Source organism: Condylura cristata, unplaced genomic scaffold, assembly GCF_000260355.1.
Source record: "Condylura cristata isolate star-nosed mole 26May11 unplaced genomic scaffold, ConCri1.0 scaffold00029, whole genome shotgun sequence".
Lineage (NCBI taxonomy): Eukaryota > Metazoa > Chordata > Mammalia > Eulipotyphla > Talpidae > Condylura > Condylura cristata.
Window position 1 is genome coordinate 1150336 of NW_004567130.1, and position 24308 is coordinate 1174643.

The 24308-nt window shown below is 50.7% G+C and overlaps 2 protein-coding genes across 2 annotated transcripts in view; one reads left to right on the forward strand and one right to left on the reverse strand.

Annotated features, from left to right (window-relative positions):
* The window catches only part of DNAH10 (dynein, axonemal, heavy chain 10), a 119983-nt gene extending 118541 nt beyond the window's left edge, over positions 1–1442 (forward strand). Inside the window, exon 77 of the mRNA XM_004690628.2 lies at positions 198–1442. Coding sequence (XP_004690685.2) covers positions 198–344 — 147 coding nt within the window. The 3' untranslated portion in view covers positions 345–1442. The remainder of the gene's footprint in view (positions 1–197) is intronic.
* Positions 1381–24025, reverse strand: CCDC92 (coiled-coil domain containing 92). Its single transcript, XM_004690825.2, has 4 exons — positions 23818–24025; positions 4659–4805; positions 4199–4240; positions 1381–2699 (listed from the first exon to the last, which is right to left on the reverse strand). The coding sequence occupies exons 2-4, from the start codon at positions 4786–4788 to the stop codon at positions 1927–1929; spliced, it is 945 nt and encodes a 314-aa protein (XP_004690882.1). The 5' UTR covers positions 4789–4805; positions 23818–24025; the 3' UTR covers positions 1381–1926.
* Between the last annotated feature and the right edge of the window lie 283 nt (positions 24026–24308).

Sequence of the window (24308 nt, forward strand, 5' to 3'; positions counted from 1 at the left end):
CGATCCAGACTAACTTGCATCTTATGAAACTCTGTGTTTGTCCTTGAGTCACAGAGTGGTTAGATGTGGTATGGATGGCGGGAGCTTCCTGCTTGGCCTGGCCTGGCCCTGCTGTGAGTGTCTCACCCAGGCCACGCCTGGAGGGAGGACCCACAGCCGAGCACCTGTGAGGCTCCTCACATACCCCTCCTCTGCAGAACACGCTGCGGACGCCTGTCTACACCACCTCCACCAGGAGGAACGCCATGGGGGTTGGCCTGGTGTTTGAAGCTGATCTCTTCACCACAAAGCACATTTCTCACTGGGTGCTGCAAGGGGTGTGTCTCACCCTGAATTCTGATTAACCTCGTGTACCCCCAATGCTGTTCCTGCATCCTTAGAACAGGGCCGACACCCATGTTTGGGTAATCAGCCATTTTAATACCTTTCAAGAGAAATTAACTGGATTGAAAAAAATAAAACATTTTTTATAGAATTCTGTATATTTACAAAGTAAATCCTAGAGAGCATTTTAAGACGTGTTGAGTTTTCTTTTTGTTCTCTAGGGAAAATGCCTGATCAAGCAGACTGCCTGGCCTTCCCTGGGCACAGAGGGCGTTCCGACATCAGCCTGCAGAGGGCGCTGTGGACCGCCCAGCTTTTTTAGCAGCTCCTTCTGGGGGTTTGGGGGGAGCTGAGGCAGTGGGGGCAGATGAAGCCTGTGCCTTGGGTTGATGGTGCCAGGCAGTCACACATGGCCACTCCTCTCCATTCCAGAACACTCTGGCTCAGCTCCTTTGACTCTGGTCAGTGTGTGGCTGAGGCTATAGAGCCTGGAGTTTAATTCCTGCTGGTTTACTTAGAACCTGCAGGACCACAGCAGCATCCAGGTGCTCTTTTCTTCTGCAAACCACGGGCCTAGCCTGGAGCCCGGGGGGAGCCTGGAGCCCTGGTGTCCAGCCTCGGTCCTAGCCTGGAGTCCTGGGGTCTAGCCTGGAGTCCTGGGGGTGGGGTTGGGGGCTAGCCTAAAGCGCTGGGGCCGAGCTAGAGCATTAAGTTCCAGCCTGGAGTCCCGGGGGCCAGCCTGAAGTGTGGCCAGGCCAGCTGGAAGCAAGGCAGAGGACAGGGTTGAACATCAGCAGGTCACAAGGGTGGGGATGGCCACAGATAAAAGTATCTTTTGCCAGGCTCTCAGAAGGGAAGAACATTCTGAGGGACAGCTCTGGGCGGTGGTAGAAAACAGGACTCCTCTTTCTGGGTGTGAACCCCAAGGGACGCGCCCCTGGGGAGCGTGCATCTGGATAACAGCATAGTAGTTACTGGGGTGTGGGTGCTGCTATTTCTCTCCTCCTGGGCCCTCCCTCCAGAAGGTTCAATAAAAGACACAAAACAGAAAGAAGGTAGGTTTAGAAAATAAAGTTTGTTGGGATCTTGAACATTTTGGATAAAACTAACAAAAAAAACACAGCAACTATGAACACACATTCAGGTGGTGGTATGAGGAGCACGTCATCTTATTAGTTCCCGTGACACGCGCGTACAGCTGCTCGGCGAGCCGTGCCGCCCTGGGGAGGGGCGGGCGGGGCGGGCTCCCGGACACCCGGGGTCAGGTCAAGGTCGGTACGGTACATGTTGCTGGGCTCGACGCCTGGGTGTGACGGGCTGTCGGGAGCCGGGGCAGAGACGTGGCCTGCGGCCCGGGCCTTCCGCAAGCGGGCGCTGAGTTACATGGGCGAAGCAGCCGTCGGCACGCGGTGTTTGGCCACAGCGATGAGTGAATGCGGACTCTGGGGGGTCGAGTGGCGGTGTCGGTGTGGGCGCAAGAGGAGAGTCATCTTTGGACGGGTCTGAAACAAACTTTGGCATGCACGGGAGCGTTAAAAGAAAATGTGGCGCGGGTGAGTTCTTGGGAGTGGTCACAGTGCGCGGACAGCGGCGCGGCGGGCGTCACACAGTTCTGTCCGTCCCTGAGTGCTTCCTCGCCACCTTGCCTCCATTCACCTGGTCCACTGCCAGCGTCTCCACCTCAGGCGGGGCCGGGGCTGCGTGGTGGATGCGGTGGGCCACCCCCACGTGGGCCTTGTGTAGCGGCTTCTCCCGGGCCGGGCTGGGCTGCTCGCTGGTGCCGCGGTCCGAGGCGATGGGGGGGATGACCAGAGGCCGCTCCTTGATGAGGTGCACTTCGGCGGACTCCCTGGCCAGCAAGAACGGGGTGGGGTCGGGCATGGCCTCCACTGGTTCCCGCAGGAGGAGTTTCCGGCTCTCAGCCCCAAATCGGTAGACCTCTTCAAATTCTGGGTGCAGGGGCGCCGAGAGGCTCTTTTTCATGCGGCGGCGGGGTGTTTCGGGCAGCTTGTCCTTGGGGGGCGCTGGCTTGTAGCTGGCCAGCACGGGGCTGCCGGATGGGCTGCTGTCGGAGGTGCCGCTGGCGCTCATGAGCTTCTTCTTGGTAGCGTGCAGCTGCGAGGTCAGGTAGGCGATGGTGCTGGCCCGCTGCTCCAGCTCGCTGGACAGCATGTTCAGCTTGTGGCTCTTCACCTTGAGCTCCTCCAGGTACTTCTTCTCCCGCTCCTTGACGGTGTTCTCCAGGACGGCGATCATGGCGTTCTTCTGCTCCAGCTCCTTCAGCAGCTCGCTGTTTTCAGTCTCTTTGGATTTTAGTTGAGCTTCCAGGTCTTCGCATCTTTTCTTTAGTTCGCTGCTTCTAGAAGACCCGTCTCCTACGAGACAAGCAGAGGGAGTGGGCTAAGCACCCACTGAGGGGGCAGGAGACCTGCCGGGGTCTTGCGTGGTTGGCCTCATATCCTGTGTGAGGCGAGCTACCGGAAGAGGGGTGCTGAGGGGGTCCTCTCACCTCAGCAAAGGAGAGCCAATGGTGGGTCTGCCAGGCCCCTTGCGGCTCTTAGTTCTCTGCTTATGGCAAAAAAAGAATGTCTCTGGATTTAAAAAGTGCTGAAGCTCAAACAGGCAACCTGTGGTTGTTCAGCCTCCTCAGACACCTGGGGCTGGACTGTGGCAGGGCTGGCGTCCAGCCACGTAGCCCATTGTGGGAGGGCACACGGGCAACAGACTCCTGGCAACGGAAGCACCAGCCCCGACAGTCTCATCTCACTCAGAGTGACGCACCCCTTGCCCTCAGCCCCCAACCTCCCCACTTGGCCAGTCTGCTGCCCTGTTCCACATCGCCCCCAACAAGGTGGATGCTGCTCCCCCACCACCCCCCAGTGACATAAGGCCCAGCCCCACATGAGGGCCTGGCTCAGTTCCCTGCACCTCTCAGAAGTCGGGGATCTGCCCATGTCTCTCTGGGTTCTGCCTGCTGGTCTGGAACCTGCCTGGCTCCGAGAGTCAGCCCTGGGGTGATGGCCCCAGACATGGCCCTCAAGCCTGGCTGGCTGTGCCCCTCTTCTTCACTTCCCCAACTTGACCAAGTCCAGGCATGTCACATCCTTGGGGTGGGGGGAGGGTTGCTGACTGGAGGGGATGCCCTGTTCACCCTTGTCCCAGGGGCCCAGCTGCTGGCCGGACTGAGGAGGAGGCACTGGTGTCCTTGCTCCACAGCGTGACTCCTTCCCGCCCCACCTTGCGCATGCTGCTGCTGAGGGGCGCTGGGGTGAAGTGACTGAGGACTGAACGAGCCCTCAGGCCTGGGGACATGTGTGCAGGGGCTGTGGGCAGCCTGTCCCTGTAAGGACTGTCACCCTCGTGACAGCTGCCACCATGCGCCTGTGAGAGAAGGGCGTCTTGACTCAAACATGGACCTGAGCTTTCCATTACCCACCCTCTTCTGGGGAGCAAGCTCTTAGCAATGGGCACAAAGCCCGTGACTCTTGCCGCTGTCCCTGCTGCCATTAGGCAAACTGTCCTGAGGGCTCCCCCCAAGCCTGTGGGGGCTCTGGTCAGGAGAGGCCTGGCAGGGGCTATGTGCTAGAGAAGGGTGTCTGCTCCCAGGGGCCCCCGCGAAGCGGGAGGGGTGGGAGTGGGCAAGCCCTGTGGTCTCTCCTTTCTGGCTGGAGTCTTGATTACAGGAGGAACATGCTCATTGTAGAAAAGCCAGAACATCCCGAAAACCACGTGACAGCCATCCCAAATATATGTGTCAATCAGAAGAAGCCCCCTCGGCTTCCTCGGGGCATGTGCGGGCGCTCTGTCCCACAGGGAAGGCCCCAGAGCCACAGCTAGGCACCAGCCCCACGAAGTTTGGGAGAAGTCTTCTTACCTGTCTGGTCTGCACTTTTGAGCATCAGTTCATATGTTAAATCTAGAAAGGAAGCCATACATTAATTCCATGTGGGCATGGTCTCTGCCTGAACCCCACTAGCTGCAGAGGTACAAAGGCCTAAGGCCCAGGCGTGGCCCAGGTCCCGCCGAGATGGAGCCAGCTGGGCAGCACCTGTGGCCTCCCCTCTCCCCAGGAACAGACTGCAACAACCCATAGCTGCTCTCCCTGCCCTGCAGGCCATAATGTGGCCCCCCAATGCCTTGTAAATGGGACCCACAGTGCTGTGCCCCTGAAGGCCCGCAGTGCCCAGACATGCGTCTGCTTGGTGCCCACCTTACACACAGAGCATCGGCGAAGACAGCTGAGCAACGCCCAGAAGAGGCCTTGCACGGCCAGGGAGCAGCCACTGGGCATCCAAGCCAGTCCCCCGGCCCCTTGCCTGAGAGCCCCACACTACCTGTGCAGTGTTGCTGCAGCCGCCGGATCTCGGCATGCAGCCCCTTGAGGGTGCTGGCATGCTCCCGCTGAAGGAACAGGAGGTTCTTCTGCGCACTGTGCAGCTGGTTCTCCAGGTTTGTGGTCGCCATGCTGACATCCAGGTGACCTGCAGGAAGAGGTCTGGGTCACACACTCTGACTGGAGGGTCAGCAGGGGGGCTGGCGGGGGAGAGAACGTGGCCTGCCCGTGGGCTTCCCAGGCTGTGGGGGGGGGGGGGGGCCGCAAGAGGCCTGACTCTACACATACTGGGAACCTCATGACCAGGGCACTTGACTTCGCTGGACATCGACAGACAGACCAAAATGACAGGCCATGTCACACAGCTGAGAGGAGTCCCACACCCACCCAAGAACAGTCACAGGGGCCCATGGGGCCAGCCAAAGTCTGCAAGCCGCCCTCTGTCCCCCTTACCCCCTTGGTTCTGTTCTCCACAGCAGCCAGAGTGAATGGGCTGGCACACAGCCAGCCAGAAGGGCTGTTATCAAAAAGTCAACAGGAAGTGTGTGTGAGGATGTGGAGGAAAGGAGACCTTTTGCATTGGCAGGGTGGGAAGCCATGTCAGTGTAGCCTCTTTGGATGACTATGGAGGTTCCTTAAAAATTAAAAATGAAACTTATATGATCCAGTCATCCCACTTCTCAGTATCTGACTGAAGAATATGAAAATGTTAGTTGGAGAGGGTCTCAGTAAGCCTGTGCTCACTAAAGCACTATTTACAATGAGAAAACAAGCCAAGTGCCAAGTGGATTAAGATGTATGTACACACAATGGACTACTATACAGCCATAAAAAGGTAACATCTTGCCATCTGTGACAACATGGGTGGAACTAGAGGGGGTTATACTAAGTGAAGTAGATTAGGTCAAAGACAAACGCAGTGTGATTTCACTCATCTGTGGGATCTAAAGCAGCAAGCAAATGAACAAAACCAAAACCAACCCTCAGGTCCTGAACCCAAAAAGGGTGTTCTTTCTCCTGCCTGCACTGCTTTCTTCCAGCCCTCCCCACCCCGCTGACAAACTGGGTATCCTCTGGCAGGAGGGGAGTCTGGGGGGGCTTCTCAAAACACTCTCCCCAGGTCTTCATTACACCTGCTCTTCCTGTGAGTGGGGCTTCTGCTCTTCTGAGCCAAAGTCCACTTCCCCCCAGCTGCAGTCTTGCATGAACCTTACACGGAGCCTGGGTCTAGTGGGCCTGCACTCAGTTTGTGTTAACCAGGTCCCGCTGCCCTTGGTCCTATGTGGAGGGCATCAGCCCTCGCCGGAGAAAACAGCATCTGCCAAAACTTCAAAAACCATGTGGCCTGCAAAGTCACACAAATTGAGGCCCAGGTACAGAAATAATACAAGCTCCTGTATCCTCCACAGGGGCTTGTGGGGAGTAAAGAGGGGGCCTTGGCTGCCCCCATTCCAATTGTCCTGTGGCCTTAAATTTTATGTGACAAATTTAAATATGATTTAGATAAATATTCACATGCTAACTGCCTTGGTGAGTCAGTGACTTTGATTCATACACTTAATCTGTAGCTCATCAATGCACCATGGTACCTGCAGAAATATAAATGCACCTTTGCAGCAGCCCCCCCATGGACAGGCAGTCGTGGGGAGAAGGTGCACAGGTGAGCTAGAGAGAGCAGCTACAGGAGGCTGGAGGGGAAAGGCCAGTGTGAGGCGATCTGTGTCCCCACACCACACTGGCCTCCTGGCCCCCACACAGCAGTCTGTCAGCCACGCTCTGGGCTGCCCACCCTGCCCTTTCTCTCTTCATATCTGAGCTCGCGACCTGGGCCCGGGCTTGGGGAAGTTCCCTGCAGCTCCGGCCCGGGCTGAGCAGGTCGGCAAGGAGAGAGCACTGGCTCCATGCTCACCACGAAGCAGCTGCCCCATGGGAATGTGACCTTACCCCATCGCTGCTCCCGTGACACCCAGCCAGGAGCAAGAGCTCAAAGTGCCCCTGGGCTGCGTTCTCAGACTAAAAGAAAGGGTGCGTGTTTGACAGGCAAGGGTCTCACTACTTAAAAATGGAAATGGCTTTGTTCTGGGCAATCAAAAGCAGACTTATCTTTTGGCTCCACACAAAGCCTGTGGAGATTTCAGAATCTGGAAAAAAAAAAAACAAAAAAACAAAAACACCCAAAACCGGCAGCAGCACCAGCACACCAGGGCTCACATGGTGAGTGTGAGTTAGTTATACTGAGCTACTTTAGATGCTGGTCATGAACAAGTCACAACCCGGTCACATCTGGTTCCTCGTGCCAGGAGCCCTTGGCTGGCCCCACCAGGAGCCCCAGGCTCTGCAGTGTCCAGCGCCTGGTGTGCATGGCCTGAGGCTCCTGGGGAATCCCCACGTGGCTCTGGGCCTGCTGCCCAAGCACTGCTGTGGAGAAAGGGCCGCAGCCAGTGAGTCTGGTGGTCAGCCCCAGCAGGGAAGTGGCTTCCTCTACTTTCATGAACTTGGAAAATACACAGGTGAGAGACACCTTCAAAACCAGCTGTTCTGACAATTTTTTGTTTCAAGATGGAGAGAATGAAGCCGATAGGAGATATGTGTACACTGTGGGATAAGAAAAGACCAGAATGGACAAATCTCTAAGGTGCTGACCGCTGCTTCGCCTGAGCCTGCTCTGGTCACCTGGACCATCGTTTTGAGCGCCAGATGAGTCACCTGCGGCTCTGGCACGTGGAAGACTTGAGGAAAATTGGAAATGTGATTTTGACCTTGACCTTGGTCTCCAGTTATGTAAATATGCCTTCAAGTTGTTCTTTTCCTCTCCCCTGCAGTGGCCAGGGCATCTCCTAAACACCAGCTAAGTGTGGAAGGGAGCCATAGAGAAATTCCAGTCACTTCCAAAGAGCAACATGAAAGCCAAGAGCAGAATCTTCTGCTGACTGTTATCTGCTGTTTTCCCTGGAGTGGAGCGAGAGTGGAGCCATCCAGCAAAGCAAATAAAGACAGGCAGGCAGTGCAGGGCACCCTTGGGACAGTAAAACCTATTTCTTACTTGGAAACAATCTATAGTACTCTACCAGGAGCTAAAAAAAAGGTCTGAGGCAAATTAGGCCATTGACTCGCAATTTTAATACCTGCTTTTAGGAGAAGCAACTTAGCTGCCTGGCAAGTGAGAAGCCCTCTTCGACCCCAGCAGCCCCTGAGGAGGCTGTCCTGTCCACTTTTCCTCTGGCTTATGATGTTCCCCCAGTCCAACACTGCAGCATCTTACGCCAGGGCCCCCAGGAAGACGCTGGTCCCTGTGGGCCCCTGTGTGCTCTGCTGCTCCTGTGTAGAAGAATGTGTGCACAGTTAGGTAGGGAAATGCTGAGTGTAAAAGTGACAAAAACCCCACGCATTAAGCGTTAATCATCCCTAGAGAATGTGGTTTCTAACAGTGGATGTGACAGGTGAGGTTAGGCGCTCAGGTGGAATCCTGGGCTCCCGTTCTGGCCAGGCCACTCTGAACAGCAGCTGCCTGAGCCCCCACTCTGTGGAGGAGCAGGTCTGGAGGTGACTGGAGGCAGCGCCACATGGCTGGGGAGCACCAGGCAGGGTCTGGTGTGTCACCGTAGCATGGAAGCAGTGCTAAATTTGGACTCCTCCAATGTGAGAGTGTGAATGCACAGTCCTGTTCCTAACAGTCCCTAACAGCCAAGGGAGGAAAAATCTGGTAGAAACAACCAAAAAAAGTATTTTTCCGAAAGCCTGAGTCTGCCTGAAAATGATGTGCCTGGCACGTAGGCACTGCGGTCATCAACCAGTGTAGATCTGTAGTGATGACAAATGTTTTATGATGGGTTAAGTCAAAAAGCATATTAAACGCAATGCAGGGCCCTCCCTGGTGGCTCAATAGATTAAAGTTCAGCACTGCAAGCTAGTCACAGCCCCCTCAATGTGAGTTCGATCCCCAGCCCCAGATGTGATCCACACGGCCTGGCAGACCTCTCCTGACCTGCCCGCTACTCCCCTCAGCAGTGTACTTCGTCGACCTGCCTGATCTGCTCCCTACTCTATCTCTGGTGAATCCTCTCACTGCCCCTGCACCTCTGGCCTGTACCCTACTTCTCTGTGCATAAATAAATCTTTTCTTTTTTTTTTTAAAAAAGCAATGCATACATAATGTCAAATTTTTGTACATTATTAGAGAAGACACAGGATACATCAAATTGTCACAAACCCTAAATGGTGGGTTGTGGGTGACTGATTTTACTTCTTAAGAATTCTATCTTGGCATGACTTAAAGCTCAGTGATGAATGTATATATTTATATCAGAAAACTACTACAAAGCAATTTCTCTCAAAAAAAGCTAAGTGCTATGTGACATCATGCGTTTAATGGCATGGTTCTGGGCCAGCTCAGGTGGCTACAATCTCGATTAGGGTGCCAGTACAAACAAGAATTGCCAGGAAGACAGATTTTACAAAAGCTACAACTTAGTACCCCAAGATAGGCAGAAAATGATCACATAGCACTTGAGCACCTACCCCCGCCCCCACGCATGGCACATTCCTATAATTCTCTTGACATTATCCGTCATAAAACACCAGGCCCATCAACAACGTGAGCTGCTGACAGCCATTTCCTTCTGGAAGAATGTACAGCCTGACATTCAAGTTGTAATAGATGCGATTAGAGAGACTGGCAATTAGAGCTGGAAACATGAGCTGTCCTGTCTGGGAACCCGCAGTCACTGGGGCCGCCGTGATGGATTCGCTAACTGTTTCTCTGCAGTCTGATTAGCTCATCCTTCAGGCTTCTACTTGGCTTCTGTTTAAAAGCTATCTCCAGGGTCTGTCCATTGGCAGGGGCTTGCGTGAAGATGTCTCCCCCAAAAAGCTGCATTACCTAAAAGGGTGTTTCCTAAAAGGATCTTAAGTGGGATGAGCAGGCTGAGCTGGGCAAATGCCTGAGCTACCAGGGTCTGAAACCATGCGGCACCATCTGCAAGTGCCCTAGACTCATGGAAAACAAGGTGACCTAAGATGGCCAGAAGGCCAATGCCCAGAGACGTGCTAACACCCCATTTTTGTCCAGACTGGGCTGCTGTCAAGTCTGAATGCCAGGACAGAGGCAGTTGACACTTTTTATTTCAAAGAGTGAGTTTTAGAGGGAAGTTGCTTCTAGGGAAGAAAGGGCCCACGGGGCTGTGCTGGCTCTGCTGGCTTCTGGCTCTCCCTTTGTCCTCCCCCTGCCCTTCCTGGGTCGCTGCAGGACAACCGGGCTCTGGGGGTTCCTAAAGAGCCCTCTTTCATAAGCCAGTGCTGGGAACACTGATGCCATTTACTAACATGACCCTGGACCAACAATTTAGGGCCAAGTCTCATACAACATACAGATCATTCTACCTGGTGATATTTTCCTTGGGAAAAGAGGATAGGCAGAGCCCAACTGTCTAGTGTCCCCATGTCCACATCTGCCTGTGACTACCACAGAGCCTCACTGTCTGCTGGCTGACAACTAAAAGATGCAGTGACCCAACACAGGACTATCTTTTTACACTCAGGACATAGGAGACACTTCTTAAATCCTGGTGCTTAACATCACACTCTAAATAGTATTTTCTATGCCCCAAAGAAATGTCCACTCCCTTTCAAAATACCTCTCTACATGGTCTGCCAAGCAGAGGAGCCATTTCAAGTTAATGAATGGACAGGACTTCTGTCCTGCTTTGCGGCACAGAGGTTTTAAGGAAAAAGTGTCTTATTGACTGAAACTCTATATAGCCATACTATGCTCTCATTACTTACAAAAAAGGGAAATAATTTACTGTTTTGTTCCCTTGAATAGAAGACATTTACCCAAAACCTTCATACTAGGGTACAGTAGGCAGGGCCTGTGGCCAGTAGGTCACCCTGTACAGCACTGTCACGTGACTACACGGTCAGGCAGTCACCAGGTGCTGCCTCTGATGCGTCCTTCTACAAAACAGGCCACCTTGAATATCTCATCTCACAAGAACTTAAACAGGAACAGAATCAGAAATATTTGACATTATTCACTTAGTCCGACAACAGTCAATTCAGAGACAAAAGTTGCCACGGCCAGGCATTTAATTTTAGTAATTACCTAACCTGATTTTCACTAATAAAATGTTTGTTTTCTGTTGGGCACTTACTTCTACGAATGACGTATCCACAATACCAGCACTCAGGAGCCAGAAACTTACTACTGACGAGGGCTTTGACCTAGACCTCTGTGTCTCAGGGCCTCGGCATGTCTGCCTCAGGGAGCACGACCCATCAGCCTTCCATCCAACAACTGACAGAGCCTGCACAGGCCGCTTGCCCCTTTAAAAGTCTCCTTTCGGTGAGTGTCCTGGGCTGTGTAGCATAAACGAAACAGTTTTACTGATGACATTTCAGGCTGACTCCCAGAAAGTTCTTTCCTCTCACAGTGATTCTTTATTATGTCAGGGAACAAGAGAATTCCCGGAATGCTGTGTTCCAGTTCTTTGAACGGGAGCCTCAAGTTGTGGAGAGGGGGAGGGGACACTCCTCCGACACAGACCCATTAAGAACTGATCTGTTCTGAAGGTCTGTCGTCCAAAGCCAGCAGGTTCATCTGGGGTGCTTGATGGGCTGGTGAGCTCGAGAATGGTGCCCGTGTGCATGGGCTCCTCTCGTTTACCATGTCAGATAAAGGAGCCACGAGTAATGGGCCAGTAGGAACAGGAGAAAACAAGTGAAGTAAAATAGGATTATCTAGCAGTATGGAAGGGTCTCGAAGCTGTTGGGGCAATGTCTTAAATTCACTAGGGTTTTTCAGGGTGGTGCGACCCTCTGTATTGCTGTTAAAGGCCAGTGGTTCCACTCTGTGCGCTGTCACTTCTTCCACTGGTAAAACTGCCAGGCTTTTGTTTTCCTCCTGCTTGACCTATTGCCACAATGGGATTAATTATAATCCTGGGTTCATGACACACTTTCTTTCAGGGCCCACTTTTAGTTTCTTTTAATAATAAGAACCCAATGTATCCCCATTTTGGGGGACTCGCAATTTTAGAGTGTCCAGATTTCCCAGTGGAAGTCTTAAGTCTTAGGCGGGGGTTCCAGTTTCTTGTGGCTGATACAACACCGGCCCAGTGTACTGGCCGGTCAGGGGCTTTGGGGTTTGGGTTCCCTCCATCTGCAGAGTGGGCTGGATAGGGCTACCTCTCGTGCTGTTCCTGCTGGTGAGGGGACTATGAGAGTGGCTACCTGGGGGACAGCTGCTGCACGCGTGCCTTGATACGTTCAGCTGGTGCCACCAGCTTTTCTTGGGTGTGACGCCTAAATTAAAGTGGGCTTCCAGGGGTAATGCTGGCTCATGATCTATGCCATCCCCTCAGGTCTGTCTCAACACTCCACTGGGAACACCCCACTGGGTCAGCCTGAGATCTGTGCAAGGAAATACTCAAAGGCATTTTTTAATCATGAAGAGAGGAAAGTCATTCACAAAAATAGTGAAGATGGCTACTACTGACTACGGGTCTATGTGCCAGCTCACAGATGATCCTGCCCTTCGTCTTACAGAATTGAGGCCCAGTGAGAAGGAACATTTGTTTCAGGTATATAATCTTTAAGTGCTTGGGTGAAATGCAAGTTGGTTTCCGAGGATGGCGCCTTCTCTGCCTTGGGTCGTCCCACAGTCCCGAATGCATGGGGTTTGGGACCAGAAAGTCTTATGGTAGCTTCCTCTAGCTGTGCCTGGGGTGGCTACTGCAGTCTGAGGCCTGGGGATAGCTACTGTGTACCCGGCATTTGCTGGGACCAGTGCTGCCATGGCCTACCTGGTCTCCGCATGACACCCTGCGACAGGCTCACTGCTTGCAGGAACCCAGGCCCGCCAGCTTCAGTGAGCTTTATGCAGACCAGGCAAGCACGTGTTCTCCGAGGCCTCTTCCTTCTTCCCCTCTTTATTGAGGAAAAAGAAACTGTGCTAACACAGGTCTGTATTTTAGCAGGAAGCCACCTAGCCGTGGGCTCCAGTTACATCTTAAAGCATCTGCTGGCAGGACTTTATGGAGGCCCGTGCTCTGTATGCCCGTGGACCTGGGGCAGGGGACTGGCACATTCCAGGTGACTCGTCTGCAAGCGCCGGTGACTGGGTGGGCTCTGGGTCCAGGCTGCCGCCGTGAATCCTAGCCCTGCTGCTTTCCATCTGCCTAGCTGTGGCTCAGCTGTGCCATACTTTCTTCCTCACTTATCTGCAAAATGGGAACAAAAGATTTCCATTCCATCAGGCTGTTAAGTGAGTTTAGAGAGGTATGATCCAATAGAACTTGGTAGAGGGTGGGAATATTCTCTGCTGTCCAGGTAGCCTCTGAGAGCCAAGAGTGGCCGGCCTGAGCACTGGCCATGCTGGGCTGGAGCATCTGAGGCAGGAATTTTCATTTTATTTTATTTTGACGGAAATTAACTCAAATCTAAATAGCCTGTGAGGCCGGGGCTGCCATCACAGCAGCACAGATAGAGTGTATAGAGCTCTGTGCAACAGTGGGTGGGCTTCCTCGGGCCCTGACTGGGCCAGACGGGGTGGCTGTGGCCTGCTCTCAGTTGAGCTTCAAGAGAAATTGAGCAGCTTCATCCTGCTGGCCATCACTGTCCAGCTACCCCATTTGGCCTTTATAACATCCATCTTTAGAACGAGATTGCGCACGTATCTCTGCACAGTGCCGGAATGTAAACTCAGGAGAACAGGGGCCTCTCTGTCTGACCTGCTCTGTCTCCAGCCTCCAGAGTAATGAACGCTCCTTTAGGAATGTGGGCCGGCCCTTAAGAAAGGGGTCTCTGTAGCTGAAAACCATGCAATCTTGCTGCGTCCCTGGGTGGCCACCCTGCCCATCAGATGAGGAGAGTTTCTGATGGCCTGAGGTAAGATAGAGGGCTGAGAGCTGCTACTTCTTGAAGGCCTTTGGGGAATTTCTCCAACAAAAACCAAAAGCAAACCACTGCTGAACCACGTAAAGACAAAGTGAAATTTCAGTGATTAGAAAGCGTGAACTTGTTCTGGGCACATGGGGTTTGTGGCCAACAGCATTTTACTAGGTGCATCTGATTACACCCAGAAAATATATTTCTGCCAGCCAGCTAGGTGGTCTCTTAGAGCTGACCCACTGGCACCCAGTCAAGCTGGGAAGGGTCGTGCCATGTCAGCCACTGGCCCTGCTCTTGTGTCCTCACCTTCCCAGTGGAGGGCAGACTCCAAATTTCAGAGTCGCTCACATCCAGCGGTTGCTGCTGCTTATCTGGGCCCATGCAGGAGTGAGAAAAACAAGGACAATGTAGTTTCCATAAAGCTAACTTTATTCATCAAAGGAAAATCCCTTACTTTCATTTTAGAGTTTCACAGAGCCTATTGGCCTGGGATACTCCAGTGGCCAAGAGGTAATGGTGATTGGTGGGACCTTCATATCAGCTGTTTTGCTTCTCAGTTTACCTTGAAGTCTGCACTGCCTCTTATAAGGCAACCAGGCCTTTTAAACATGTGCCGGCAGATGAGAGGGCAGTTAGCTAGTGCTCTAAAGTGTCTACTCTGTGCTGGTTCCCAGGGACAATTTCTCTGTGGTAGGAGATCCAGTCACTCAAGCCAAAGGAAACAATGTAAATCAAACAAGGATACAGGCCAGGTGCCACGGAGATGACCCCTTTCCTTGCCCCACTCCAACCCTACTGGCATCCTGCTCACAGGGAGGCTGGAATCCCCTATGCTGCAGGGGGGATGCAGGTGCCTTGCAGATGGAGAGTGCAAAGGATCCTCACGACTAACATGGTTTTGTCCTGAAGACTGCTGGGCCAGCGCTTAAGGACAGAAGGGCTTACATAGGAGGCAGCATTTCTGAGAGGCAGCGCTAAAGTCACAGTGAGATTACTAAACAGATATGGAGAGTGCATGCTGGGGTGGTGTGGGAAACAAGCAGTGCTGTCAGGGGTGTGTGAACAGTGAAAGCTTTCAGAACAGTTGGCGGGGGGGGGGGGGGTGTGGGGGGATAGGAAATGGGGAAAGGTGGGGACTTTATGTAAGAGGCAAAATTCCCTCTACTGAGTCTGATGTGGATGATGCAGGATGGCGGGAAGGGAAGCACTAGGGAGAGGTGGTAATACAATCTCCTCTTTCTGAGTGCTTATATGCTGTGGGCCGAGCTAAACCCTTTCTAAATACTCTGAGTAACTGTTGTTACCCTTATTTCATACATTGACCACAAGCAGCTTAAAGGCACACTAGCGAGTGGCACAGCTGGACTTTAGCCCAAACAGGCTAATGGCGAGCCAGGGCCCCTCAGTACCCCCTGCCCCACTCCCAGCTGTGGGGAAGGGGGCAGCCCTCTGACACCAAAAGACGTGTGCCCTGCAGACACAGAGTGGCTTTTGGCTATGTGCTCAAAGTCCTCTCCCACTCTTTTTTGCTTTCCCCTAATTTAAGCTTCTGGGGTTTGTTCTGTTTGATGTGGATGCACAGAGTTACAGTGTTCTTGAGGATGCTGCTTATGAAAAAAAATCTCAGGAGAAAATTTCTCTTTGCTTCTAAAGCTGCAGAAAAGCAAGCACTATTCTTGGTTAAGAAACTGGTCTGTTAGAGATCTACAAGCTGATGCTGCTATCTAAGTGGAAATGCACAGGTGCACGCATCTGGCTATCACAACGGTATTAGTAGACATCTAGACTTAGAGGTTATTGCTGATTCATTTAAAATATAACTTTCAATTTTTAAAAGGTTGCTTTCTTAACTGGCTGGCTGATTTGATAATTTATTGTCTTAATACCACTGAAGATTATAGAAACTATTAAGGTCTCTTGGTTAGACAAAAGAAGGGGCTTGGGATCTCTCTCCAATCCAGATTAAAATAGATGCAGATGCTAGTAAGTTCTTTAATAGGCAGTGTTTGAGACTTTGCCCCTTAACTCAGTAACTGATGTCACGGCTGAACAGAATGGGAAGATGGCCACAATGATGTGAGACAAGCGTATCCTGGCAAGGGGTGGTCAAAGCGGTGCCCACTCTAACCTTAGAACCTTACCTAACGTCCGCACTACCCTCTGGCCCCCGAGAACCTACACAGTCATGGTTCTGGAGCTGAAGCAAGACACAGGGTTTTAGTTTTTTGGTCCAAAGAGCAGACAGAATTGGCCTGTGAGTTTTACGATCAGAGCCAGCTATGAGCAGTGAGAACAGAGGAAAGAGCACAAGCATCCTGCCCCCGTGAGCCACTTGAGAGCTTGGTCAAGCTGGACAGTGGTTCTTATCTGGGTGCTTGCCAGTCTGGAGACATCTGAGGTTGTTAAAACAAGGGGAGGGGCCTTCTAGCTGGAGGTTAGGGGTGCTGCTGAGGACAGGGCAGCCCCTACCACGTAGAACAGCATGGCCAGGAGTGTTGAGAAGCCTGGGCTGGATGAGCCCCAGCTGGAAGCAAGCCTTGGCATTGGGGCTGGAGCTCTCTGCTGCTCTCCTGGGGGTGCCGGTGCCGAGTAAGCATGGGTGGGGGAGGGATGGCAGAGGGAGCTTCCTTAGTTTCTTCCTGGAACAGAAGCTGCTGCTCTGGAGAAGTCAACCATCTGCGATGCTCCCAGGAGCCAGGGGGAGTTTCTTTTCCATGTCTGAAGCTCTTGGCTGGCAGGCGGCAGAGAGGAGCCACCTGCGGCATGAGGCCGGGTCAGGTTTCTGCCCCTTCTTTGACTTGGAAGACAGCACCGTGTGTAAACCCTGGCCTAAAAACACGACAACTTTCCTCCTGTTCCTATTGTGTGTTGACGTGAGGTTCTGCTCCACCCCACAAATGCTTAAGTAAACTGAGAAATGGAGAGGATAAATATAAGAGAATTCTGGAAATCCAGAGAGGGATGGATGAGAGTTGTTCAGAGCTGGTATGAGAGTTGTAAAAGCTGTGTATTTCCAGGACATTAAAGACATCACACATGAAGTTGCTCTGACAGGCACTTTTCCATGGGAGTTCTTCATCTCGAACAGTTGGGGAATCTCTAGAGAATTTTGATATTTAAAGGATTTAACATTTCTTGAATGCAAAGGAATTCCTGTTCTTAAGGACATCACTAAATACTTAAATCTCAAGAGAATTTTAAGGACTCTCAAGACATTCATAAAATAATGCCAAAACTCTTTTAATATTTAAGAAAAGCCTTCTGGTTGGGAGAAATTAAAGTGCTGACAGGTTTCCTGAAATCCTGTTTAGAAAATAAACCATAATTCAAGCTTTGTAATTTGCACAAATAAGCTCAAGAAATAGTGTTAAGCTGGTAAAATTTAAAGTGGTTTTTTTACTTGGAAAAGTTCTGATCCAAAGTGCAACGTTATTCAGGTTACAAAACCTGTTTAAAAGCAAAATTTAAAGATGAAAGCTATTTATCTTTTTTTTTAAGCTTCTACTTTAAGATCAAGGACAGAATTCCAGTATGACCTGAAAGGCTACATTATCCAAGCTCTCCAGGTATACGTGAGGCAGATCCTTCTCTAAGTCGCCAGGACTTGTGGTATACAGCAGGTGGATGTCCCCTGTGGGGCGCCAGTTTGTTTTCTCACCAAGGAGAGTACCTTTCATTGTGTACCTCTGAGCCACACCATGAACTCATCTGGAATCTACTGAAAAAAAAAAAAAAAAAAAAAAAAAGGTAAAGGGGCTGCCGAGGTGGCGCTGACGTCCCGGGGGAGGCAGACAGACCTGTGCATGTGAGTCCACAAGAAAACAGTGGGATTTTGGCACAAAAGCTAAACCTGACTGGATGCTCTGGACTCCTTAGCATTATTCAGGAGCAGGTGACCCTAAACATGCACGCATGGCTATGGTGGGCATAACCCAAGAACTAGGTCTCTGTTGTAATTTTTTTTTTATAAACCCTAAGCAGTGTCATAAGCATGTTAACCCACGCAGCTACTTGGCCCCTGGGGCGAAGGGGTGGAAGAGTCCCTGACACTGTTCTTTAATGTAAATTCTATTTATCTTCTGAAATCCCCTTTCTATCAATAGAGCACTGAGGTAAATCAGTTGTCTATATTTACTTAAAGATTTTTAAGATGTCAAAATTAAACAAAAACAAAAATACTCTCACCTGACTGTCCTCAAAGATGATCCACCGGGTGGTTCTGAACTGGCCCTTCAAGCTCAAGTTAAGACGGTAAAATACATGCATAGACTATGGGCCTCTGACATGTCTGATGACATTTAAAAACCACCAATAATCCACCATCATTTCACTCCGCTGTTCGGAATGGCAAACACCTATCTATGCAAGCCAGGACGCAGGTGAGCATCAGTGAGAATTTGTGTGTAACGGACACAAGTTTGTCCATGAGCAGAGACTAAGAGCTCACAGAAAGAAAATGCATCTGGCCTACACTGTTCTCAGCCAAGGAACATCTGTGCTGGTCTTCACTCACGGTCTGTCCAGAGGCAAGATGGGGTTGCTGGGGTACGTGGTCCTGCTTCTCGCTCCCAAGCCTTTGCTCTTTACCAGCCACCATGGATGCACTTTTCTTGGAATTGTCCCTTCTGATCCCTGCTGGACTGTCTCAGGAACAACCCCCTCTGAAGAGTCACAGGGCCAGCCTATCTTTGGCCTGTCATCCTTGGTGCCCAGGCCAGCCCTCCCCAAGCTACCCTGGTAGTGGCTCTCATAAAAGGGACATTCTTGCCACCTGACAGCCTTTGGTATGCTCCCACCCGGCAGCTCCAAAAGATCACCATCTTCATCCTGCTCCTGTGCCCATGTCACTGAAAGGGCTGCCAGGGACAACCGGACACAGGAGGCTCCTGCCTTCATCTGCACGAGGCTCACATGGCGGGCGGTGATGGGAGGAAGACTGGGAAGACAACAAGGGCGATTCATCGATCCCTTTGGGGTGGCATCTGTAAATACATTCAAGCTAGCTCTATTCTGAGAGAATGGCTTTCACGTGAGCTTTGAGCAATTTCACTGAAGCAGGGCCACCCACACACACAGGCCACACAAGGACTGTCAAAAAATAAAAAAGGAATTATTTTATTTCTGGATCTGGCACATTAACTGTTTATTAGTAAGAGGTGTTCATGCATGGACAGACCAGAAAACGCTGAAATGCCTGGTGCAGCCCATGAGACTTCCCTATCCCAGCAGGATCACAATAGAGGGCAGTGAGAAGTACCCTGGGGGAGCCCGCAGGGCCTGGGATGCCATGATCAGAGGCCCCACCATGGGTGGCCAACACCCAATGTCAAGCAGCAAAGAGATGAGATGCAGAGAAGACTTAGGTCATGCACTAGAGAGGCTGCTCTCTGCAGCTCCGAGCATGATGGCCAGCCCGTGTGTGTGTGTGTGTGTGTGTGTGTGCATGCACAATAGCACCCAGGGCCACAGGCTTACTGAGGTTTTCCTGTGGGACTCCCCTCTACACACAAGGACTCCCATCCCTTAGGTCTCCACTCCACTCATACCACCTCAGGCACAGGATGGTAACCTGCCCAGCAGGCCCAAGTGGCCTGTGCCAACTTTGGCCTGTGCCCCTTCGGGGAGTGCTGCCAGAACACTCATTGACCACAGCTCATTGGCCAGCAAGATCAGCTGTGCTCTAGAATGAGCCAGTGAAGACCCAGAGGGCACATGGTCCCACCCACCATGCCTGAGGCTCAGCACCTGACAGACAGCAGTGAACCACTCCCAGGACCATCCCCACCAAGACCACATTCCCTCTGTGGTACCAACTGAGGTTTCTGTTCTGTCTTCGCCCCAAACGCCTGCCCCGCACCTGACAGCCTGGGCTTTGCAAACCCTGGTTCTGACACCAGTCTTGCTGGCGGACAGCCTCATCCCATCAGCCATAGACAGGTCACTCTCTTGATAGAAAGAAATTCCTCACTAGAAACCCATCACAGTCGCCAAGGCCAGGGCTGCAGAGGACTGTTGCCCAATCGCAGCCAGGGCCTGGGGTGTATCTCGAGCAGTTGCCTCAGTGGCTGGAGCTGCTGCTCTGCCATAGTGGCCCAAGAGGTAATGGTGACTCACTACTGAAGACAAAGTGGACCCCTGAGGAGGCAGCCTCCCCCCACCCCTCTATAACCTTGCTATATCCTTGTGCATGGGGACACATGAGGCTGAAAACAGCAGCTCTCTATCGCCAGGGTGCAAGGGGGTCTGCTGCCACAGGCTGCTGAGCAGAATGGCAGGGCCATACTGCCTGCGGGGAGGGAGGCAAAGGCCCTGGGCCTGGAACACAGGCCTGATGCAAGACTCCAGCAGAGCTTAGGAGAGTGGGGCTGGGGCTGGTACCCTCACAGTATGCAGAAGATGCCCTCAAGGTGACAGTGCACCTCAGAGAACAGTACCATTGTTGGGGGAAAGGATGTACTGAATGAATTCTACAGATACAGGATTTGTGGACTTCGCCACAACTCCAGACACTGGAACTACAAATCCCAGCAACATGCTGGGAAGCATGCTGTGACCTACAGTGTAGTTAAGCAGCGATGTTTGGATATAAAGCTGGACATGCGGTTTTGGGGGTTTCTTGGCTTTTTGTTGGCTTTCAGCGTGTTATTGGGGTTCCACGTCAGCAGAACTGGCAGGACACATTAATCATCTTTCCCTCTTTCCCTCAGTTATTACTTTCCCTTTCTCTTGAAAATAAGCTCATTATTAACCTTTTTGTGTGTGCCTGCAGTTGAAGACCCAGTTGAAGGCCCTGTAACACCCTGAGGACACTGGGGTTTTCATTTACCTGTAGCACTGATGCTTAAGCAATGTTCCAAAAGAACCCTCTTTTCTCACAGTAAACAAGAAGGTTGCAGGGTGTGCTGAGAAGGAAGGAAAGCTGAAGAACAAAAGATAACATCTCATGCAGACCTCAAGTTAATCTCTCAAGTGCTGCCAAAAGGCAGCAAAGAGAGAAATTGTCACAGCAGAGGATTCTTGCCTCAAATCCCTCTACTACAGTTGTCTGTCTGCCTCACTCACTGTGCATGTCAAGCACCACAGCTTTGCTCTTCCTGTAGGGTAGGAGCTGTGAGATGTAGCTATTTGGGGACCCCAAACAAGGGAGGCTCCCCCTCACAGCGGTGGAGGCCTTGCCTCCTGCTCATAAGGCTGCTTCTGACAGCCTGGTACTCGGAGCAGTCAGAAAGGTGTCGCTCCACCTGCCCTGCAGTGTACAGGCCTGCAAGGAAAGACCACTCCCATCCCCCGATTGCTCAACGGAGACAGCTGTGTACTGCCTTCTTAAGGGGTGAAGAGCTTCAAAAAGCAGCTTCTCCCTCTCAACGGGCCGCTTTCTAACTGGTTGCCTCACTTGACAATTTGGCATCCTGGACCTAACATTTAAAGCAACATCTATGTTTATCTAGGGATAAAAAATGTGTAAGATTTTCTTGTTTTATTTTTCAGTTAGCCAGAAGAACATGATATTATTCTCTTTGCCCTGTGCGCACAAACTATGAATAAGTGATGCATCCCCTTGGTCAAAGTTTGAGTCTTTTGTCATATTTAAATGACTGCACCCTAATTTAGCTGGTGGATAATGGGCACAAAAACATGAGACAAAGCTCCATTTACTAAAGAACAGAAAGGAGAAACTAGTTCGAAAAGGATTTAAAAATAGGAAGCACATGTATACATCAATGCAGAATTCTTTTTCCTCTATTATCTTCCTAACATGAGCTGGTTTAACTCAGCTGGCCTGGTTACCATCATGTACCAGTGACATCCTTGTGGGCAGAGCAGGCGTGGGACCCCCTGGGTTCACAGGAAGCTCTGCTCAGCTCCGTGCCCACAGAGCCCAACTCCTCCCACCACTCCATTGGGATATTGTGACTGACAGCCAGTAGCCTAGTCTGTTACATTGGGTAGATCACTTCTGCTGTTGATAAACTGTTACTGGTAAGACTGGAGTAGCACAAATGGGATACAATTTTTAATTCTTCAAGCATAAAGCTTGAGTCAACCAGTCTTTTTACTACACTGTAATTCTACTTCTCAGCTTTGTTATACCTTCAGCCGACAACATATATTTAAATACAACACAGACGTACTGGAAAGAAGTCCAGTGCAACTTACTGTAGGTGGATATGACTGGGCTTTTTGCTGCGAAATTTGAGTCATGTTTAAGTAATGAAATAAACAGAAAATAAAATGCAGAGCAAGCACAAGAATCAGCCCTTCATCATTATCTTCTATAAAATAATTTCTGCCAAGGGGAAAAAAATCCATTCACCTTCACAACCTGCTGACTCAAAGGAGTGAGTGACTGACATCATTCTATTTGGAAAAAGAGCTTAAGAAAAAAACCAGACTCCTCTGCCTGCCTCCATAGAAGACAGTAATTTTCCTTTTGATTAAATAGAAAACAAAGGAAGAAATACAAATCTCTTACAATGAAACAGTTTTTCAACAAAACATTGGAAGTGAAAGTCCCCGTAGGGCCGCTCACAAAAGCAGAGTAGGACAGAGCCACCTCTGGCACCAGGCTGATCTGCACCCTGGAAAAACCTGCCAAGGGTGCAGTGGGTATTGGGGGTGCCACTGTGCCCTTATGTAGAAGCCAGCATAAGAAATAAAAAAGTAGCACAATGCCCTCCAATCCACTTGTTTGGGGACCTTGGCTCTCCAGCCCAGCCCTGCCCTGCACCAGTGATACCTCCAAGCAGTTATTTCCCGAGGAACCACCTTATCAGGAAACTCCTCAGTGGAAGGCTGCCTTTCTTTTCACTGCTGGAGGCTTTTATGTCAAAGTGAAATCTGTCTCCCTGGCACACTAAGACATTAATGAAATTCTTTTGCTATACAACATGAATTGCTGAAGACAATTAGGACACATTCCACCCTACCCCTGCCCCCCTCCCCCCAATCAAACCACTCTGCGGGTTTAAGCATCAAGGCTGGAGATGTGAACACTGGAGTCACCAAGCTGGCAGCTACCTAATTGTTCTGGAAGGTCCACCTGACTCAAACATTTATTGCCACCCTTGGAATGGGGAGCAGAGACAGGTATGTCACCCATCTTTAGGATACTCAACTCAGCAGACATAATAAGTAAACACATACACTCATTATATGTTAGGAACTATTTATGGCTGACCCTCTTCTATATAGAAAAGGTCCATGTCTTTTCTTGCCAGAAATAGGAGAAAATGCAATGCAATAGAAACAGATATTTCTGCAAGGCATCAGCACTGTTACTCCCACCAGATTTGTTATGAATGCATTCCACCAATTAACGATGATGTTAAAATGAATCTCACCAACAAATAACAGATGAAAGAATCCTACTGGAAGTTAAAGAACTACTTAGTGTTTAGAAAAGAGTAAAAACATCTAACTTCCAAGGAACCTGTTTGTTGGGTTGATATATTTACATGTGGTACAGTAAACTGACACACAAAAATAACTGTACCATACTTTAGATTTTAAATATATGAGCAGGAAATTTACTGGGCAATTATACACAATGCTAAGGGATAACACCAACTATTTCAGTAGTGTGCATGTATTTGTAAGGAAACACACACACACATATACACACACACATACAGAGCACAAATCTTTCAATATATTTCACAGGTTAACGTTTAGCTAAATGAAATACATAAATTCAAATCATCTTTGGAAGTGTGAATCCTTTAAATGTTAGCATTTCCCCCTTACAATGCAATGGCAAGAAAATGCAGGGAAATTCTTGACTGCAAAAAAGAAAAAAAAAAAGAAAAAAAATCATTTACTAAAATAACAAAACTTCATATATTTCAAATTTGAAGTCTTTAAGAAACATCAATGCAGGCTTTAGCACTCTCACAGGTAGGTTTCTGGAAATGCGTAACATATGAAAGTATTAATAGTCTGGTAGCTTGCGTTTTGTTATGGGACCGATGGCTGCAATCTCGATTACATAGCACGATTAAATTTCCTCTTAGGACACCTCATTTCCATTACTGGAATAGATCTTAGTGTTAAATATTAAAGCCTGAAATAACCGATGCAGTCGGTCGCATGAAACCAAGTTAAGATAAACTAGAGGAACTCGCTGTAGCAGCCGGCAGGCAGCCCTGCTGGCCCAGTCAGGAGCTCTGCGCATCAGCGCATCCAGCTTGGTTTCAAATCACAAGCAAATCATCATTTAGGGTAAACTAAAGCCCAAATCAAAGCTTCAGCAAAGGGCTGGAAGGCAAGGTACTTACGTAAAGGGTTATCTGGACTGGAGACAATGTAACTTATCAGGGAGGGTTCTCTAACGTCCACTCAGTGGCAAAACGCATTTGAAAAGGCGACGCGGATTCAGCCGGCCTCCACCCTAACGCCTCCCAGACAAAGCAGGGCCAGGCCCAGGGGCGCTTCTGGTGCACCTGCAATGCGGATGCCTCCCCCTGCCATCCCACCCCGGGACTGGCCTCGTCGCCCCGACTGGCCTCACCTCCCCCATCGGATTGGCTGGGGTGTGCGGTGCGGACTCAGGTCCGCAGCCTGGACTGGAGTCCTGGCAAGGGCATCCCCTTTTCTTACAGCTCTGCAGGCAGTCGGCCTCACTTTTGACCCCCTCCCCCGCTCCGAGTTGTCTCCGACCCGGTGACAGCCTCTCCCACCCCCGGACTCTGCAGCGAGGGCTCTAAAAATAACTGCCGCGAGCTCCGACCCCGCCAGGTGCCAGCCCCACGCCAGCGCCCGGAGAGCA